We start from the raw sequence: 21,642 nt of genomic DNA, 5'->3' as shown, positions 1-21,642 counted from the left end.
GAGAATACACGCATGTTATTGTAAAGGCAAAAATGCACTGTGCTAGGTGTATAGCTATAGGGACACCTGAAAAGTTTATCTTATCAATACTCTCTTTCGAATTGAGAAAAAAAAATTGTTTTGAGAGAGAATATTAGTGAGAACATGTTCCCACACCACTTGTCCTCACTAATCTAATATTTTGTATCTGCATCTTTCACATGCTGTGGATCACGTTTATGAGGGTGTAACTGTGATGACAAAAGTTTGTCCTTATAGTGCATACATTTTCTGTCCTCGCAACTTCTGTCAAATGGTTAAAAATTGCCCCACTATACACGTTTTATCATAACACCTCTCTCTCTCTCTCTCTCTCTCTCGATCGATCGATCGATCGACATTTGAAATGTAACTCATAAATTTTGAAAGGTGATAAAAATCATGACGTTACGGCGACGTTAAAATGTAACGCTTTGCTTGGCGTCATTGACGTCACAATTTGTTCGACGTTATCCAAATCGTCTATAGCAACAACATACATATGAAAAAGAAGAAAGCAAGACGTCATTGAGAATACGCTGACATTTTTGTCAGATTGTTAGACGGATTTCCTTGAGGAAAAATGGATCGATTGACTTTATTGCCAAAACCAAAAATTGTTGAGAGGCGAAAGTGTCTCCCTGCGGGAGACGGCCTACCGGGATGGAAGTCACTGCCGTTGTATTCCAAATTCCCGATGGTACAGAATCCAAAGGGATCCATTAAACTGTGTACAACAAAACTATGCGAGCCAGTAAGTTTTATTCTTTCTTTAAGCATTGATTGTTATGCAAACCCAGGTCTGTAGAAAGAGGTTCGCGGAGAGTGGAATGCTTTGTGAATTTTACACCCCCTCCCTCGTATTATTAGTACCGGTCTAGAAAATAATGTATAACCAGTATATGTAATATGTAATCGCGTTTACATGGAACTTCAGCACGGTTGTCCGTCAGTTTGCCATACATCTCGTCCAGGCTGGCTATAATCTCTGAATTAATGAAATCGATGGCTTCTTGCTATTGAGATCATGTTTTCTAATTTCAAAGTTAAAGGGCACTAACAAGCTTTCTAAAACTTGTTCATTTAACTCAGACTTATTTCATATTGTCCATGACCAAAAGTTGTGCCATGATCGAGAATCAGCATTACCAAGGACAATATTTTATTTTTGAAAGAAGTATAAATTTCATGGTTTCTGGTTTATTATAATTCATTTTAGAAAACTACATGAGAGCACGAACTGTGACACTTCATGCCAACATACTTTTCATGGTCAACGCTAGTCCGAAATATCTGACGTTTTCCTGGCTTTTTTATGATTTTGATATTTACCGTGCCAGGAAAACGGTAAATATCAAAATCATAAAAAAAAAAGCCAGGAAAACGGTAAATATCAAAATCATAAAAAAGCCAGCAAAACGTCAGATATTTCGGACTAGGTCAACGCTAACGTATGGGGCGCCAAATTAACACAAACTCAAATAATTCATCTTTAATTGTTTGAAGATATCAATTTATTTGATGCGTGCAACAATTCAATATAAAAATTTCTTCCAATAATCAGTGATATCTTCAATTCTGTAATAATTCTTTTAGTGAGAGCAACTATATAATTAGAGCTATCTTTAAATCAACGAACCCACTACTGATTTAATTATCTCTTTTTGATCTCTTTTGAAGATTTGATTCTCGCATTAATCCCTTTTACAAATCGTTGTAAATGATTAAAGATAAAGACACCTTCAATTGATTTAAAACGATAATCAAATCATTTATAGTTGAGTTCCAAATTAATTTCTGTGAGCAATAATTCGCAATAATTGAATTGATGCACGCATCAAATCAATTATTGCTTTCATCATCTGAGTTAATGCGCGCATCAAATCTAGTATGCTCTCATGATTTTGATGTGCGCATTAATTGAATTATTGCGCGCAATAATTGGATGATAATTGAATTGATATCTTTAAATAATTAAAAAGATATCTTCACTTATTTGAGTTTATGTTAATTTGGCTTTCCATGTTACAGGGGCATCAAATATGTCATCCAGAACTCAACCACATTACAGTGTAAATTGTACGTCAATATTTACTGCTTACTAAATCTTTGATGTTTTCTAAATTTTATTCGAATATACCATGTTAATTTGTTTGATCTGTATTTTGTAGGTTCACCAAGTAATTGACTTTGAATTTGATCTAAGTGACCCATACTGTCGCATGTTGTCAAATGAATATCAACCACTACATGATCCACACCTCAAGAGTCATTTTAGCACACCCCGAAAACAGCGCCATCTTCGTAAGAACGGGTTCATCACGGGGAAAGGCAAAGTCGTCTGTAACCTCAAAGAGTTCAACCAGTACAGACAGTACCTCCACAAGATATGTCTCTTAGAAATCGCCAAGGAACAGAAAGTTCGCTGTCAGGTATTGTGTAGCCCTTGTGTCGCCGGTGTAACGTGTGATCAACCAACCAAAAATTAACATTATTGACCAATCAAAACATTTTTACCAACCAATCGTTGATATCTTTAACCAATCATTGAACATCCAGTCAGAGACGATTGATTGATTGTATGTTGTGTAACACCCCTCTCGAGAATTTTTTCACTCTGACATATGGAGACGTCACCATTGTCGGTGAAGAGTGGACATTTTTTAGGCATAATATGTTTGGCGCTTACGGCCTTTGAGCAGGGAGGGATCACCCGAAGGACCGCCCTATTTAGTCGCCACTTACGACAAGCAAAGAGTACTAACTGAGGACCTATTCTAACCCTGATCCCCTCGGGATTAAAAAGTGCACTGAAAGCAGACTCAGTTCTCAGCCTTGCTCCATGCAAGGTGTATCTATGATTAGATGTACATATGATTTCAATGACACACCAGTAGTTAGGATAATTTCTTTTGTAACTTGAATGATATGGGTGAAGGTTTTAGCGTGACGTTACAAACTATATATATACATATAACAATTAAAGGAAGAGGTGGGTTATTTTTTCTCATAAACACTATGTACATATTTCACAGTAGATGTACAGAAGTATACATTATTTTGGATTGAGAGGAGAGAGAAAGGGTGATATAATTCCTTGAAAAGATTTGGTTCCATCTATTCCAAAGGGTATCAATATTTTCAGTATCGCCATTTTTATATCATTGTAATGAAGAGTCATGGAAATTTTCGTTAAAATCCAAGATTATCAGTATGCCACTTCCTGCATGATTCTTGCAGAGACTAGTACTTAAATTTTAATCTTATGAGGTTTTGTGAGTAACCTTCAGAGGTGCGTACTTCATTGTTAGCGTAGAGGGTCATACATTGTTTAGGATCTGATTTTAAACAAATTGCAAGGATGTGTGATATAAATTTATTTATTTTTGGTTGTTGTAAAAGCTAGTAAACATTTGTTTTGTTTGGGGGGGGGGGGGGGGGGGGTTGGTGGGGGTGTTCTAAATACTAGTAAACTTAAAAAATCATCTACAAATGATTGGACACAATCACATTCCCACAGTGTGTTCTATTGTTTTCTCCTCAGTCGGGACACTTTAATAGTACACATCTTTTGAGTTCACGTTATTGACTATAGATAAAAATTAAATTGTTGCTAAAAATCGTTAATTATTCTGTATTGGAACCATTGAAGTTTACTGGGTTGTTTTATTCTTATGAGAGATAGTTTGTAGATTACTTTGCATTCAGTAAGAATTGCAAAAATAAAACGTTATTTCCATGACCACGTAGCCCAGTATTGTCTAGGGTCTATCAGTAAAATCCACTTAGGTTTAGAGTTTGTTTTAGGACCACAGAATGAGCTCAGTATATATTGTGAAGTAATGTTTAAATTTTCATCTCTCTCAGTTTTATAATTATGGAGTGTATGTTTACCTCACAGAATATCTTCTCCATTTGAATGAATATTTTCCGTTTAATCTGACTATGGCTACGGACCCAGGGGTCTAAAATGGACCCCCATGACGAGCCTTAACGATACAGTTACGTGGATATTCTACAGACACTTTATATTGATTATACAGGAGGTAGCGGAGAGGAGACTCCGGAGACATTCGCAAGGGGAGGGACAGGAACGACCCGAATCCCGAGGGAAGCAAATCAGACGAAGACTGCAGCAGATGAGAGAGGAGACAAAATTTAGGTCCAATACATGTCAATGTTCTGTATAGTATTGGAGCGGTATATCAGAATTTATTTCGATGCTTTCACCGTATGTACATACAGAACCAAGAGTTCTTTAGAAAGTTTGTTTTTGTTTTTATATGAGTTACACGTACTTCTATAATTTGTTGATCAGGATCCAGAGGGAAGTCAACCAAAAGGAAGCAAAACTTGAAAAGAGGCTGGAAGACCTCGCAAGACAGAAAGAGAAGAGACAGCACCAGACTTTACAAAGACGACGCTCAACTGTAGCGGAGAACCATGACCGAGTGAGAGAGTTGTATAGATTAATTTTGTGGGTTTTGTCTTTCATATCTAAGCTAGGTTATATAACTATAATTCTCTTCTGTTATATAACTATATTCCTCTTCTGTTCAGTTGACGGTAGATAATCAGACACTGAAGCGAAATTGGAGACAGAGAGAAAAACTCCGCTCGTCCAGATTAGAGGAAATAAAAAGAAATAAACTTCTTTCAGAGCAGAAGAAGGTAAGGGTCATGACCAACTCGGGCCTGGATTTCTCGAAAAAACCTCAAACATAAGTTTGAGTTTTATTTGAGCAGCAAAATCTCAGACTTAAGTATAAGTTTCTACTTTTAAAGTTTCTTTTAAGAAATCCAGGCCAGGTCAAAGATTTTGAAACTAATCGAGGAATACACATGCCAAATATGACAGCTGTACCACTTATATTGTAAAATATATGATCATGCAAGATTAAAGTTTTCATAAAAAATTTCCAAAACCTAGGTCAAGGTCAACAAATCTGGAATCGTTGTAAAAGGTCTTTTAATTTTTTTTTACATACTTAATATATAAAAAAAAATCCCAGTACCTCTTAGAGAAAGATATGGCTTATATTCGAATTGGTGTACCTCTTATGGTGTAAAAGATATGGCCAAGGTTAGAGTTGTTTCTTTAAACCAAACACTAGGTAAATGGTCAAGGTCACCAAATCTGGTATCGTTTGAAAGGTCTTCACACAAGAAATGCACATTCTTGAAGGTGCAAGGTGAAGATGTGGCTTATTTTCGAATTTTCTAAAAGTAAGTCAAAGGTCAATGTTAAGGTCACCAGGTCAAAGAGGTCTTGACACAAGATACACACATACCAAATATGAAAGTTCTACCTCTTATGGACGGACAAGCCAAAAACTATATACATGCTCCCTAATCTTTGATTCCGGAGGCATAAAAAGTTTCTCCTACAGAATAGTAAAGTTTTCAAAAGTGAACGTTTGACATGCCCGATGATAATTAACTGTTTCATAGGCATGATAGGTAGGTAGAGGTTATTGACTGAATATCGGGAAATATGCCCCCCCCCCCCCCCCCCCCCCCCCCCCCCCCCCCCGGTTGTTGCGAGGTAAAGTGGACCGCACTTGTGAAGTCTCTTCCGCGCAACGACCTTAGACGGGCATATATCTCCAAATCCAGTAAATTGCTTTTCATCACATAGTTTTAAAATTCTATGCACTTCTACCATTCTAAAAGTGCACATTCGTTGATATCTTTGAAGTGTTGCATGAACTCAGATATGAAGTCACAATCATCGCTATACTTATGTAAGTAGATGTGACGTAAAAACTAAGTAGTCCCCGGGTATTTACAATGCAGAATTTTATGTTAATTCCCGGGTACTCTCCATAGAATATATTGGGGGGGGGGGTTGTTAAAATATGTATTAATGGTACGGACTGTTGACAGGGTGTTAAGTTGAAACAAATGAAATTTGAACAAGAGGTATGGTTTCTACTTAGAACGTGGAGATGTGGAACTTGAGGAAGGCGGAACAACTGCGACGGATAGCGGCGGAAAAAGAGCAGCGCAAAAAGGAGGAAACTAGAAAGGAGAAGAGCGTGTCGGCGCGGAATCGGAAATTGAGTCACCATCGGGAGAAACTCAGAGGTTAGAAATATGTCCTTGCTGTGAGTGGACAAAGTGTAACAGTGTAATAGGGACTGGGTAGCTAAGTTAGTCAATCTGATTATAATCAGCTCCTCGATCCGCTCAGGACTCTCTTTTTATTGTCCCTACATGAGGTAGCGGATCGAGGAGCGCAAAGTTTAAAGGTTCGGCAGACACTTTTCGTTCCCTAAAATAAAAATTTGGCGTTTAACGTTAATCCAGTAAAGATTATAGTTCAAAGATATAGACGTTTACAGTGACGGTTTGTGTAATGCGTTTTTTAAAGCCAAATTGGAACAGCTTCAACGGCAGTCCAGACAAGAGAAGGAGGAGAGAGAATGTCAACACCGCCAGCGACTGACCAAACGTCTGGTTCTGTTGAGACTCAGAATGACCAACAGAGAGAGAGGTATGGAACAATATGGCTTACAATTATACAAAGCCTTTAAAAGGAGTATAACGATGTAGATTGACAACCGGCACATACTACATACATGCACATGTAAGTGGAATTTTTAGCGAGACACAAAAGCGATTTTCCCATAAAAATGGGTGTATATATCTAGCGAGAGCTTTATAATTCCAGGAAAGATAACTGTTACCTCTGATATGGAATAAATAATTGGCGATAGTCAATTTTAGCGATCTCGTCACATTTGCAATCTAATTAAAATCAGACTTCTTAGATCCGCGTCGTATACTCTGCGAATTGCCAGGAACCCCCTAAATAGCCATCATTGTCTGTATGGCGCAATCTAACTGGCTGATAGTTCTCATGAATATTCCAAGCGAAAGGTCATGCAGACATGACCCCCAATGGGGTTATGTCAGATCCTATTATAGTGATTGTGAGCGTATCCTAGGTTCTGATTTTAATTAGATTGGTCACACTTGCTACATGTAATGATGAAGAAATTAAAACCTCGCTAAAAATTCTGCTTACACGGTATTTCACGAAAGGTCTTACAAATTAATTAAATTTCAATGGTATCCCGTATATTTTGACCGCGAAACTTCATAACAATATTGCAAACTCGTAGTTCTGCTATGTACCAGAGTATAGGAATTTATAGGAGTAAACATCATAAAGACTAGGATAAGATATGTATAAGATTCCATAATCATTATATCAGTTAGCCCCGACATAAAGTTGTGGAATTAAACTGGTCACACTGTGTCTGTCTGTCCATCAACAATACTGTGTATGCTTAACTTGATTTTTCCAATTCTATTGTTCTTTACTATGATTTGCAATGCAGTTTTTCACACAGTAGGTTGTCTTTTCACGGGTATCTTTCTTTTGAATAGTAGGACCTAAACATTTATATTACTTTTCAAGGCTCAATCAAGCTTATCAGATTGGGCTTCGTCGTTTTTAATAGTTGTGTTATTTATGTAAATTTTTCACAACTCGGACTTCATCTGAAGAATCAATGGGTTAGTTTCAATCAATCATGTCACAAAGCATCATTGGAATACGTGAATCAAAGGTTTGTTGAAATGATAGAGGGTACCCCCATACAAGGAAAATAGTAAACCTGGACTAGGTGTTAACAAACGTTCCTTTGAAGAACCACTGCACCAGGAAAACCAAAAATTATATTACGCCTTTCTTATGAAAGTGAAGATAACAAACAGTGATCAATCTCATAACTCCTATAAGCAATACAAATAGATAGTTGGGCAAACACGGACCCCTGGGCACACCAGAGGTGGGATCAATTGTCTAGGGGGAGTAAGTATCCCCTGTCGACCGGTCACACCTGCAGTGAGTCCTATATCTTGATCAGGTAAACGGAGTTATCCGTAGTCAATCAGTGTGCCAAGAACGGCATAACAATCGGTATGAAACACGTCAGACAGCATTTGACCTCATGATAGGTTGTATTGGCAAACCAGATCGTTATAACGACCATAGAATTTGCGAAATGCTAACTTTAAATGAGACTGTTGGAACCCTGAACCATCAACTTGTTTGTCAGTAGCCTGCTTCGATTTAAAAACTGACCATAAGCAGAACAAGCTCTTGCATATTGAATCAGTTGAGATATAAAAACACCATATGCAGGGGATAATGGAATATTGCTACATAAATATGGGAAGTTGATGTATCTAAGTATGAGGTGGAGTGGATGACTCTGTGGTGTGCTTTATTGCGAGATCGCTGGGATATATCGAATCGACATACGAGGGCTGGTCTATATGTAATGTATATTGTACGATATCTCAAAAGCTTTCGACTCAAATAGTGAAATAAACATTACATCCCTTGAAGGTATTCTCCGTGGTTTGAAATACATAATTTCAGTTTCTGAATCAATTTCTGAATTGCGTCATGGTACGCTGATTTAGGTAGACCTCTGAGGCACTGACTGATGGCTGAACCAAGGGTTTGTTGGGACTTGTAATGACGACCAGATAAGAACATTTTAAGTTTTGGGAAAAGGAAAAAGTCGCATAGGGCTAGATCTGGAGAGTACGACGAGTGTGGCAAGACGGTAACCTAGTCCGACTTCAAAAATTGCTTCACAACCTCAGCTGTATGTGATGGAGCATTATGATGAAGTAGACGAACACGCCTAAATCCTGATACAGGGCGTCGTAAATGATAATATTTATGGAGCTTTTTTTAGTATAACATCTCGGTAATATCGACCTGTAACAGTTTTCCTCTTCGACACCGGAATTTGTACGGCTATACCATTACATGAGAAGAATATTCTTTGTGCTTATGGTTCTTTTGGCAACTACAGGCCTTCTACCGTGTTCAGTTAACCATATTTTGTTTCCAATTTTTCTTACTGGTTCGAAATAGTGAACCTATGTTTCGTCACCATTAACAATATTTGCAAATTGTCTTTGATTGAATTTGGGGAACATTTTGAGCAATTGCTTAGTGGTTTGTACTCGTACCCGTTTTTGGTCATCTGTCAATATATCCGGTATCCATCTAGCAGAAATCTTTCGTACTTTCAAAATACGCTACAAAATGAAATGCACCCGAGATAGCGATATGCCAACAGCTTTGGCAATATCACGAATCTTGTATCTGCCACCACTTTCAATTATTTCTCAGAATTTTGAGACATTTGCGTTGCCTGTTACAGTCACAGGTCGGCCAGATTTTGCTGCATTTTGACGGAATCTTTGCCAGTCAAAACTTTTTTTCTCTACCTACGAACTGTCTCATAAGATACCTAATCAAACCCATAAACTTCTCCAATTCAGTAAAAATCTGCATTACCAAATGGCCGAGTTTTGTGTGAACTTTTATATAAGTTCTAATTTCTTCAACATTCTCAACCTGTTTCCCAACCATTTTTAAACAGTGTTCAACGACTGGCTTTATTAAAATGATATAAGTTTAAAACTATGTGGAGCTGAAGGCCCGAGTTTATACCGTTGGAATGGTATTGAATGGAGCTATCCAAGAGTATTATCATACATGAAATCGTACAAAGCGTTATTGCGCTGTGGTACAATGCACATTACATGTCGAACAGCCCTCTTATGAATGGAATTTATTATTGTTAATAGATAATACGTCGTCGACATATCTAAATGTCAAATTGAAGGCCAAAGCAAGATATTTTTCTCATGGGCACGAATTGTGCTCCTTTGTTAGCTGACCTGTTTCTATATTCATATGAAGCAAAATTTATTCAAAACCTTCTACGCGAGAAGAAAAAATCTCTCGCTGTGGCCTTCAATTCGACATTTAGATATATCGATGACGTTTTGTCTATTAACAATAATAGCTTTCATTCATATGTCGATTTGATATATCCCTGTGAGCTCGAAATAAAGGACACCACAGAGTCGTCCACTTCTGCTTCATACTTAGATATTTTATTGAAAGTAGACATTAACGGCAAACTGGCAACTCAACTGTATGACAAACGGGATGATTTCAGCTTCTCCATCGTCATCTTCCCATATTTATGTAGCAATATTCCATTATCACCTGAATATGGTGTTTATATCTCTCAACTGATTCGATATGCAAGAGCTTGTTCTGCGTATAGTCAGTTTTTAAATCGAGGTAAGCTACTGACAAACAAGTTGATGGTACAGGGGTTTCAACACTCTCGATTGAAGTCAGTATTTCGCAAATTCTATGGTCGTTATAACGATCTAGTTCGTCAATACAACCTCGCATTGGGTCAAATGCTGTCTGACGTGTTTCATACCGATTGTTATGCCGTTCTTGTCACACTGATTTTGACTACGGATAACTCCGTTTACCTGATCAAGATATAGGGCTTACTGCGGGTGTTACCGGTCGACAGGGGATACTTACTCCTCCTAGGCACCTGATCCCACCTCTGGTGTGTCCAGGGGTCCGTGTTTGCCCAACTATCTATTTTGTATTGCTTATAGGAGTTATGAGATTGATCACTGTTCGTTATCTTCACCTTGCATATGATAAAGATTCAATTTTTCTAAACCATCAGCCTGATTCAATTTTGTTCACTGGCCCTTTTGGGGTGAACTGTGACATTTGCGACAAGAATATGATTTGTAGAATTATTATGCATGGATCTACAGCCATTTAGTGTTGGCCCAGGATTTCTTCTACGGTGTTCTAGACCAGTCGTGGTAGCATAGCTACTGAGACACTGGCCTCGCAAACATGATACGCCTGATTCAATTCCCTATCCCTAAGTCAAACCTAAAACGTTAAATACAGGTAGTTTTTGTTCCTTAGTCTTGCGTCCAGCATTAGAAGCAACAGTAACTGGACTTTTTGGATATGACACCAAAAAAGGGTAAATAACCATCACTACCACAGTCATTCATGAGCGTTATGCATACGTGTACATCCACCTGCATATCGTGAAGTTCCTACATTAGTGGTAATTCTCAATAGGACGAAACATACGATATTAGAACTGAGTTTCTAACCCTCTGCAATTATCAGTATGTTGATAATTATATGTTATACATGAAAATGTTGGTCTCATTTCATGAACACAAAAATTGACTCGACTCTAACGCTGTGGCCTTTTGTCAATAAAAATTATGTGGAAAAAATCCTCAGAACTAAACAATGCCTAAAATTCCAACCAATAGAACAATTTTTAAAAATTCTTTTAAATATTGTTTTCAAAACATAAATCATTTGAAATCTTGCCTTTATACATCAATATGGGGGATACGGCAGGGTTGTATTTTACATGACAGGTCATGGTTATTCATGCAAAATCTCTGACAATATGATTAGTTACTTTTAACTATATTTGTATTTCTACATTGGAAAAATTAAGACAATGTCATTTACGCAAAACCTCAAAGATTTACATCGTGTTGTATTGTGACTGTTCTGGTAAGCAATTTCCCCCATGGTAACTTTTTATGTACATGTAATAACTCAAGCATGCTTCAATCGTGCAAACTGTATAAGAGTAACTATACCATAGTTTTTATAAAATCTGAGGATTTTATGACCTAAGTGTGTGAATTGAACTCCACTCAAATGTGATATGCACAACAGATTGTGGTCATCGAGAGACCAACACTACAATGACTACCCTTATAATGTAACGGTAACACTCGAGGGGGCTATCGCTGACTTTTCCGCTTTCTTGTTTCTTCATTTTGCATGTGCATTATACTAAGATCTTTTGTGAAATGAATTCTTGGATCGTTGCGTTCAAATATAGGGAGTTTTGCGATAAATCATATGATAAGAGAATCAAGTTTGCTTAGATGTTAGTTTTATCGTACCTGGTAATATATCAACTATTCTACATGTGCACATTATATATATTAACAATCCGATGATTCTTCCGATACAAACATTACATGTTGATTGATATGGTGATGTTCGTTCACAGGAAGAAGAGGCTTACACAAAGGGTGGCATGAAAGTTTATGGACCTTGGAAGACACCCTCGAACAGATTTTGGTATCTGATATTCCTTTCGCAGGTAAATTGATCACGCTGTCACACCTCTAACCAAGTATTATTGTTTAGATGCTTTTCCTCATCTTCTGTTGATGACAAGATGTAGAAATCAGCAAATGTTTTCTGAATTGATACGTTTAAATGAAATAATGTATGTCGTACAATATATTGGCATAAAGTAGTCTGAGAAACTTCGTTAGGCAAAACATATCCCATGCCCAGTGTACCAATGCAATTCATGTAGTAAACGATATAACCAATAGCATAGAATAGCCGGCTCCGTTATATATAATGTGTCAATGTCAGAACGGTAACTTAAGAGGAAAAGTCGACAAAATCATTATTGAGAAAAATTTACGATACACGCACTAAGTAGGATGATCACCGTGATCAAACGTCATTTGAATACAACCACTCCTACGCAGGATACAACCATTCCTTTGCAGGATACAACCATTTCTTTGCAGGATACAACCATTCCTTTGCAGGATACAACCGTGTTTTTAACGCAGAGTACAACCAATTTACTATGGATCGTGTAGTTGTCTGTGAGTATGGGTTAGAAAGTGGCCCATATTTTTCTTTATACATATAATTCTTAAGAAGAATTGATTCATAGGATAATGATTAAAAACCCTCTCAAGAAGTTTTCACTTATATGGAGACGTAAGAATTGAAAGAATTAATTCATTTTGTGGTTAGAACACAACGAGCTTGGCCCTTGTGGTTTACATACCATTGAAAATGGTGACATGGAATGTAGTACTAAACCCTCCTGATTTTTTTCTTCCCTTTGGAACAATTACAGCTTACGTCGTATATCTTGTAGCTTTATTCCTGATATTTAAGGTGTACATTTGTAATGATGTTATCTTTTCACTGATGTAATTGATTTTTCGATGGGTTTTCTGTTTTCTTAAAATATGAAGTAAACTAACGACAGAGACCAATGTACACGACATTTTCTAACTGTGTTGAAGTGTTTGAGCAAGTGGTAGGGGATCTGACCAAATGCTATATATCATTCAAACCAGAATTCATTGCGTCACCTGATAGGCTACATAATCTGTATGAAGAAAAATATGGGCCACTTTCTAGCCCATCCTCACGGACATATACACTCTCCATAATGAATTGTCGGAAGGGACGGTTGTAATTTGCTTTAAAAACACTATTATATCCTGTGTAGGAATGATTGTATCTTGCGTAAGAATGGTTGTATCCAAATGACGTTTGGCCACGGTGGTGATTTTGCATATCACCGATGAATATCAATTTTGTATCGGCCAATCAGATGGCATGACGACCATTTATTAGAAATTCAGATTGCTCTGAAATGTATGAGCACTTTTGCATAAGTACAAAACAACACTGAATTGTTCTAGTAGTGGTAGCAAGGCAGGCGCTAGTTTTTAAAGTCGATTTTTTTAAATCTCAGATTATCGGACCCATGACAGTACATATACTTTTGGAATTTCCATACTCCCGTAAACCACTAGAAAAACATTTTTTAGAATGTCTTCATATTTAGTTACTATATTTGGTACAAATGATTAAAATCTTATTATTACGCATGGAAAACGCACACGATGCCAAAAATATGACCAATGCCAGATAATGGCAACATCTTAGACACCAGGACGTTGTTTTATTAAAGGTAAATTCATATGTCGACCTAAACATAGACTTTGTAAATGAATTTACACGCGCATAAGCTGCATGTGTTTTACGTAGAGGCGTAAGTCCGTTCGTACTCATAAAACTAAACGGCTCCCGTGGTTATTTTCTTGGTCCAATTGGTAATGTGACATCAACATGATTATTCAGCGTGACATTCCGATGCATTCAGGGTCTCTACAGCCCAGTAGCTAAGTACTTCGTTACTAGCTTAAAAATACGGATGTATATTTAATTGCTGTTATAAAATTTAGAAATTCATTTCAAAATTAAGGATTATCTCCCTCATGCATAGCTCTTATCCTTGGACGAATTTGGCTCCACTTGTTTGGCACGCTGTTTTTGGCTATATTTAGATCTAAAACTTCATAGTTATTTCGGATTTCAAACATTTCGGTTGAGCATCACTGAAGAGACATTATTTGTCGAAATGCGCATCTGGTGCATCAAAATTGGTACCGTATAAGTTTTACATTCATCATAATTGTGAATCATTGTCAATTAAATACTAAATTCTTCTTCAAGGTCTTTTTTTTTTTCCTGCATAAAGTATAATAGTGTAATTCTGATCTTCACAAGCCAAGAACATACAGAATCTATATTTTGACTTGCTAAATCAATTATCGGTTACTTCAAACCACACTGCAAAGAAAGTTCGCAACTGTACGCAAACCATGTTCATATTTCGATACATTGTATGCGAAAACTCGAATTCTTCTTGATAATTTCATTTAGGGCGAAAATCAACTGGGCAGTTTCTAGCAATGTTCAACGAGATTCTAGATTCTGAGATAAGCAAGATTGGTGAAGATGAGGTATATGTATATATAACTCATTTTATAATATCTTTCATTTTTACACCTTCTCAATTTAACCACCGTGTTGTCTAACAAAATCGTATCTCGTTATCTTTACAGCCTGGGTATAACAACGACGAGGAAATTCAAACTAAGGCTAAGGAGATTGTCGATTCCGTCATCCACAAAGTCAAAACCGTGAGAAGAGTTTTCCTTACGTTTGTTGATACTGGTCTCCATGCATAACTAGTGTCATTTTTCTGGCTTTTGGACCAGTGCAGTGTTACTAATTTTTAAAAGACAATATCTGGAATACAATTACATGTATTTTAACATGTTTACAGGTTCTACAATAATCTGTATATATTCTATAACTACAAAAAGTAGTTACAACGAAAGTTAACACGAATGCATTTTATTTCCTGTAGGATATGTACCCAGCTTATGTGAAGATGCGAAGTGAGGAACAGAGCGGTAAGGTTTGATCTAGATTAACGCTCCAAACATTATAACAAAGAAATATTAACACAGTGGTGTGAAAAGATTATTCCAGAAGTTTTCTTCCAAATGACAAAACTAAAGAATATTATTTATAGGTCGTGTTACGTTTGGTCCTAATGCCACCATTCCTCCAAACCGCGTGGTTGATAGGTCCACACTTCTTTCTGTCAAAGATCACGTATTGACACCAGTTCCCTCCCCTGCAACTTTACATAAGCACATCATGATAGATAAGTCCTCCGAGATAAAACTGATGGAAAGCCTTCTTAACCGTCTCCTCGAGGATCTGAACAGAAATCGTCTGACGGACGAAGAAGTCAGAGAGCTTTCCAGGTACGCCATGGGCATTGTCTCCAGTCAATTGCACGGGGAAGGGCATGATATCTCAAAAATAGCAGACGATGTTGTAGAGTTTACATTGAAGAAGGTGTTAAACGACATCAGAACTGGAGTTGCTTCTCACGAGGAGGTCACAGACATGGCAGCCACGCTCGTCAGTCATAAGAGGGAAAGAAATTTATCGGAGCTCAGTATTTCATCAGACGACGATGAACTACAGGTATATTGTATCGATTATATTGAACACAATTAAACCATATACTCAAAATAATTGAGTGAATATCAAATTCAAATGGACAAAATGTAAAGTACTGATGAAATTGTTTTACATACTTTGAGAAAAGGTTTGTATATTGTTCTTGTATAAACTTAACACTGCTAGCAAGTTGTATTCCTCTTAAGATACCCAAAGATTATATAGCAAATTAATTGTATTGTAGAGGTTCATAGATGATACATTAGAATCCATCGTCAAAGCTCACGATCTCGATAGAGAGTCTCCAGTCCACGACGCCATTTTAGACGAGTGGATAATGGACACCTTGAAAGAAATCATAGACGATATCAATCACAACTGGTTATCCAAAGCCGCAGTACTAAAAATGGTGTCTACGATAGCCATGAACGATTTCAAACACGAGGAAATCCAAACCATGCCAATTCCACGAGTCCTGGAAAAAGTGATTAACGATCTTGGTTGTGGAGGCAGTGACATGCTGTATAAAGTAGTCCATGCTGTTGTATCGTCTTACCATGCATACAAAGTTGAGACATTGGAAGCCGTCACTGGGCTTATGCACCTAATCACGGAGAAACTCCGACAAGCAATTTCAGACGGGGAATTGCAGGAGTTTGAGATATATTTCAACAAAATCCAAGATGCCACAAAACGACTTGCATCAACAGCATTAAGACATGTTCAAATCAGCGAGCTAGCCACGGTTATTCATGACGTTTTTAAGGATCCAAAGTGTGCAACTTCTGTATCAAATCTAACTGTTGAGAGCGTCATTGAAAATGCCAAAAATACTGTTTTGCTAGCTAATTGTGCATCTCTTAAAAGATATGTGAAAGAAATGACAATGGCCTCACAAAAACTCACTGCTGTAAATATGAAAGTTGAGGAAAGATCAAAGGCTGATGATGTCTTCCTCGACAAGGTGACAAACTTTGCCGTCAAAGTTCTGGAAGTTGTTAGAAATAGTCTTGAAAGTGATGATTTCACCGCCGAAGATATAAAGGATATGACCAGTACATTTTCAACAATTGTCAGCAAGGACATTTTACCAACTGAAAGCATTTCTAAAGAAAAGATGCTTACAAATCATGTATCAGAGTTGCTCAGCACTTTTAAATCTGGGCATCTCGATTCCCAAGAGTTATTAGAGCTTGGAAGTTTACTCATTCAATGTGGAAACAGATTATTACAGGGAAGAGAGCCCTTCAGTTCTCCAAACGTTTCCAGAAAGCCCTCCTTGACTAGCTCTGCCGTGGCCTCCGACGTTCTGACGCATATCCTTTATTCAATTGAGGACGAGATGCAGAAAGGTTTAATAACAAGAGAGGCGATCAAAGAACTGGCAATGTGTATTCTGAAAGCATCCAAAAATTACCATAAAATCGCTAATCAAAGTTGGTCTACAAGAGTATCTCCGACAATGTCCGAATCTAGAATCGAATTCGCGAAGGGGACATTGAAAGAGATGCTAAGCGACTTGGAACTCGAAAACGAAAGAGAAAATACAGTATTACCAGTGGCAATGTCAGAAATGTTTTCGGATGAGCATAAAAAGAAGGTCGAAAGAATTGCAGAAAATGTTGTGAGACTTTTACAGAAAGATTGTTTGACAAGGAGTGACCTTAAGCGCGTATTTTCCATCCTTTTTCAACATTACATATCAGCAGCACATGATGAAATCCAGGTCTCCGATGATCTCCTTCCCACGGATTCTCAGTTCGCCAGCTCTATAGTCAAGGAAACACTGTGCAAAATTGAAAGAGATATTGAAAGCGGCCGTCTCCGCTCAGAGGAAGTTTTATCTATCGTAGATGACTCTAAAGATACGCACAGACTGAACATCCAAAGCCACTTTGATATAATTAACCTAACCCTGGCAGTATTGCAGCAATTCCTTTTGGATATAAGCAATCAAACGACCGCAAAAGATTTCGTCAAACACTTTTTATCAATTGCATTTGAAGTGGAGGTTCCTTCAGAGGAATCTGTTGCCATGATCAGCTTCCGTATCCAGGAAATAATGAAAGATATCAGAAAGAATAGAAAAACTTCTGTACATATTCTAACCATGGTGCGTGCATTTTCGTCCAAGAAGGCTTACGAGGAAAAGGCCACTTCTAAAAACGAGGCGTCGATTTTTCAACATGCTTTCCAGAACGTGCAAGCTGACGTCATTACTAACTTCATTCGTTTTACGATACAGACACTCATCCGCGACTGTATCAATTATCAAGAAGAAAGGGAGAGTGTTCAGCAAGGACAGATTCTAAAGTCTGTGTCCTCTTCTGTGGCAGTAAAGGTGGTCGACAGCTTACTTAGTCAAATAGAGAGAGGGCTTCGAAGTGACAATACTCAATCTACAGAACATCCGTCATCTGTAGACGCTCATTCAAGCAGGCTGGAATTTTCTAACATTCCATCCGAAACCATGAATGCTTTAATCTTAGATACAATGAACAACATCATTAGCAATTTACGACAGGAGAACTCTCGCGAACTTGATCATGAACATCTTGAAACTTCCGAATCAGAAATGATTCACGATTTTGTGTTAGAAAAGCTACACGATATTGTGGAAAGCATGAAAGGTAGAATGGTAAACTCAACTCCAGACAAAGAAAAGGTCGAGTTACCGTCAAAGTATGCATCTGCAATTTTAATTGACGAAACGGAGGCTAAAAGGGTTATAAGTGGATCTTTTAGGAACGTAATCAGTGAAATAACTACAGACATGGAGCAAACAAAAGGAAAAAGCATGGAAAAGTCCTCAACAGCGTCAATGGAAGCAGATGCCGTGGTTATTCAAACCCTCCAAAAAATCATACAACAATATGAAGAGGATGGCGTTAATACGTTGTCTGAAAAGGACAAAGAAATGAAAAAACATATTTTGTTTGTCTTAAGGAGTTTCAGGAACGATATGTACACAGATAAGAGGGTCCATACTGCATTACAAAATATTTTCCGTCCCATCATGACCCTTACCCAGGATAAGCTTGAAAACAACAAAATGTTAGAATCCATTCTTGACCAAATCATCGAAAGTGTGAATACTGACAGTATACGTGTGTCAGATATGTTAGAAAAAAATTATACAAGTGATAACGACAGCACACAGAGCCAATCTTTTGTGAATGGAATCGACAGGCCGAGCTTAAGTCTGCAAAAAATGACAGATATGACAAGAGAAATGGCTAGTTTGTATGAAGATATGTATCCCTCTGCGCTAGGAGTCCATGAAAAGGAATTTGACAACCCCATAGCCGAACGCATTGCCAGCGAAGTACAGATTATCGCTAAAGAAGCTCTCGAGAGGACAATCAATAACATCGAAAGCGGCAAGTTGAGTCAACAGGAGTTGCAAACTTTGGTATCAGCAATTACCGCTAATGAGGAAGACCTATCTTTCACTCAGATGCAGTATGCGGACAGCTTGATTGAGGATATGATCCTAAAGGTCCTGAAAAACTTGGTGGAGGAGCTTAGAATTAGCGGAATTGACCCAAAAGATTTGCCAGAAGTGACCAAAAACATCTTCCAGGTGACCTCGAATATAGAGGTGGCGGAAGACAACAGCGATATAAATGCATCCAGTGTCCCGTCTGAAGTGATAGCAGGCATGGTGACGACGGTACTCAGTAAAATTGCCAACAACCTCTCTGAGGAGAGTGTCGTGCCTACAATGGAACAAAGCAACAACGAGATCATTCAACCCAGCGTCTCCAACAAATCGGGAACAGAAATAGAGAAGACTCCAGATAATTTAAACCCAAATGCTTCTGTCAAACGATCATCTGTGCACTCGCTTCTGGATGATGTAGGACCTCAGAAACAGACCACTCCTACTCCTGCAGTCCACTCGTTACATGAAATTAGAAATAAAGGTCGACAAAGAAATGGCCTGATTAAGGAAAGAGCAGTTAGAAATCTCATAAACAAATCAGTCGCAAAACATCTCCCTAAAACATCACCAAAAAATAATATGCCCGACAGAGCTTGTAGACCTCCAATAGCGAGTAAATCGCCCGTTGGAAGGAAAATCGAGCCATTGACCAAGAAAGTGGAATCCACAAAATCTCCAAAGAAAAGCTGTGAGAAGGCTAAGAAAAGAAGTGTTACACCTTCCAAGAATCGTCAAAGTAAGGGACAGCAAAACTCTCAGTCTACACAAGAGAAGGCCAACAGTCCAAATCCACAGAATACTACTACAACTGATGATCTGCCATGTCAAGTTTATTCTCTATGGGGTTCCTTCAAGCTGGCAGTCAAGAATGTGAACAAGTCCAAGAGATAAATCTATTTTTGCATTAGACTTCACACATCAGTTCAAAATTTCTCATCATTCAACAGGCAGAGTATTTGTATTCCATCTCTTTGTCTTCCAGAAAACAATTGTTTACAAAAATACTTAATAAATCATTTTTATAATAACAAAATAAACATTTTATTCTTATGTTACAAATCTGCATAACTACATGTAATACACGTAGAAAGTGATTGTAATCAGATATACATAGGAAAAATCAATGTTTTACTGCAGTTTGAATTGATGACAATGATCAGCATACTTTTTGATGACATATAGATGACGTTATATACAGACACTTATTAATGGAATATACAAGATTAAGTTGATCACAGTTTGTAACAGCCATTTAAGTCTTGTAGATGTACAAGGCATTCAGAGTTCAGATGGCTTATATCCAGACCATTTTAGCTGGTGTACAGTAGTCGGAATCCTGGTGCGGAGTGCAATCCGTCTGTGAAGAATTTTACAAGGACCCTGTTACTAGTGGCTCTCAGTGGGGGTGGCTGTTCCTGCAAAATATGGTAAAGATATGTGGTGAACAGCAGGTTTCATTAAAACAAGACTTTCTTCTGATACAAAGCAAAGTGTGAACAGGTGTATCAACATTGCAAATACAACATTGTCCTATTATCACAATGCGAACTTCAAAGTAAGCAACACTACGGTTTTAATGGATAAGTAGATGGACTCACAACCTCATAATTCAACAGTATTACATGCAGGCACTACAGTTGATGAACTTTAGAAATCAGTTGCATATAAAGTACAGCACTATATTTATCAAGTAATTTGTTTTAAACATGCTCTCACAGTTGTAACACAATATAAGAAATATATCGGTCAATGCTCGCTTTTCAACTTTCAGGGCTGGGTTCAATTTTCGATCCCTTGTCAAAGTTCAGATGTTTAACATAGGTAGTTACTGTTTCTTCTCCAAGAAAAGTCACAGGTCTTTTGGATATGATGAGAGAAATGGAAATCCCATGTAACAGTAAGCACTGACATGATAAAAAAGCTCACTCAAATAACTAAGAAATGGAAATCCCATGTAACAGTAAACACTGACATGATAAAAAAGCTCACTCAAATAACTAAGTGCCACGCATAGGTAAACATTTTTGGCACTTCACCTGAAGCTGTTAATGCCTCTACATATGCGAATAATTCTTGAATGGGATGTAATTTTTAGCAACAAATAAAATTAAAGAAATACAATTATATCCAATCACTGACCCTGTGTATTTTTGGTAATTAAAGGAGTTTACTTTATCAAGACGGCTTGAACTCACATTTCCACAGTATCTTCCAAATGACGGTGATCCATCCATGTTTCCATTATGTACTTCAACGTATGCACGGTTACAGTCCGGACTTCCAAGAATATTGATGTTGGTAAATGTGACTGTGATAATGCGTCGTGCAGGTGCAGTAATAAACCAACGGCAGCTGTGGCGCTCTGTGTAGTTGCCGGGGTAGTTAGGACTAGTCAAACTGCCATTTATTCCAGTGATGTTTCCCCCACAACCCATACCTGTAAACAAGCAAAAAAGCATTCAGTTATGCCATGACCCTTTGGGGCTAGTTTTTGAGTCACAATTTGGGATAAAAAAAAAAATTAATGGGAATAAAGATTTGGAAAAAAAATCTTATAAAAATCATAACAGCTGAACAATGGCAGGGTCAAGGTGACTCAGGTGAGCAATGTGACCCATGGGCCTCTTGTTTTTAGCTTTTATGATCACATTTTTTGTTGTACATGTATGTTGGC

At 37.6% G+C, this 21,642-nt stretch overlaps 2 protein-coding genes across 3 annotated transcripts in view; one reads left to right on the top strand and one right to left on the bottom strand.

The window, feature by feature from the left end:
- Positions 1–601: 601 nt before the first annotated feature.
- On the top strand, positions 602–20,383 carry LOC125648021 (uncharacterized). Its single transcript, XM_048874910.2, has 13 exons — positions 602–772; positions 2,190–2,438; positions 4,062–4,180; positions 4,337–4,548; positions 4,589–4,689; positions 5,958–6,105; positions 6,392–6,514; positions 11,943–12,035; positions 14,426–14,505; positions 14,608–14,685; positions 14,916–14,961; positions 15,084–15,547; positions 15,768–20,383. Exons 1-13 carry the CDS (start codon positions 602–604, stop codon positions 19,857–19,859), a joined length of 5,976 nt encoding a protein of 1,991 aa, XP_048730867.2. The 3' UTR covers positions 19,860–20,383.
- The window catches only part of LOC125648020 (cubilin-like), a 123,383-nt gene continuing 121,725 nt past the window's right edge, over positions 19,985–21,642 (bottom strand). The window contains exons 66-67 of one of the 2 annotated variants that reach the window (XM_048874909.2): positions 21,164–21,405; positions 19,985–20,383 (exon numbers count right to left, since the gene is read on the bottom strand). In XM_048874909.2, the coding sequence (XP_048730866.2) occupies positions 20,279–20,383; positions 21,164–21,405 (347 nt within the window). In that variant the 3' untranslated portion in view covers positions 19,985–20,278. Of the gene's footprint in view, positions 21,406–21,642 lie in introns of both variants that reach the window. The other variant, XM_056142106.1, reaches the window with a different exon arrangement.

This window comes from Ostrea edulis, chromosome 6, assembly GCF_947568905.1.
Source record: "Ostrea edulis chromosome 6, xbOstEdul1.1, whole genome shotgun sequence".
Classification (NCBI taxonomy): domain Eukaryota; kingdom Metazoa; phylum Mollusca; class Bivalvia; order Ostreida; family Ostreidae; genus Ostrea; species Ostrea edulis.
Note: the sequence above shows the minus strand (reverse complement) of the source record. Positions and strands in the feature narration are given on the sequence as shown.

Excerpts from the sequence above, each read along its gene's own strand:
- LOC125648021 (XM_048874910.2), top strand. The coding sequence starts at position 602 with ATGGATCGATTGACTTTATTGCCAAAACCAAAAATTGTTGAGAGGCGA. Across the intron at positions 4,181-4,336 it reads AGAGAGGAGACAAAATTTAG|GATCCAGAGGGAAGTCAACC; the intron begins GTCCAATACATG and ends TTTGTTGATCAG. Across the intron at positions 4,690-5,957 it reads TTCTTTCAGAGCAGAAGAAG|AACGTGGAGATGTGGAACTT; the intron begins GTAAGGGTCATG and ends GTTTCTACTTAG.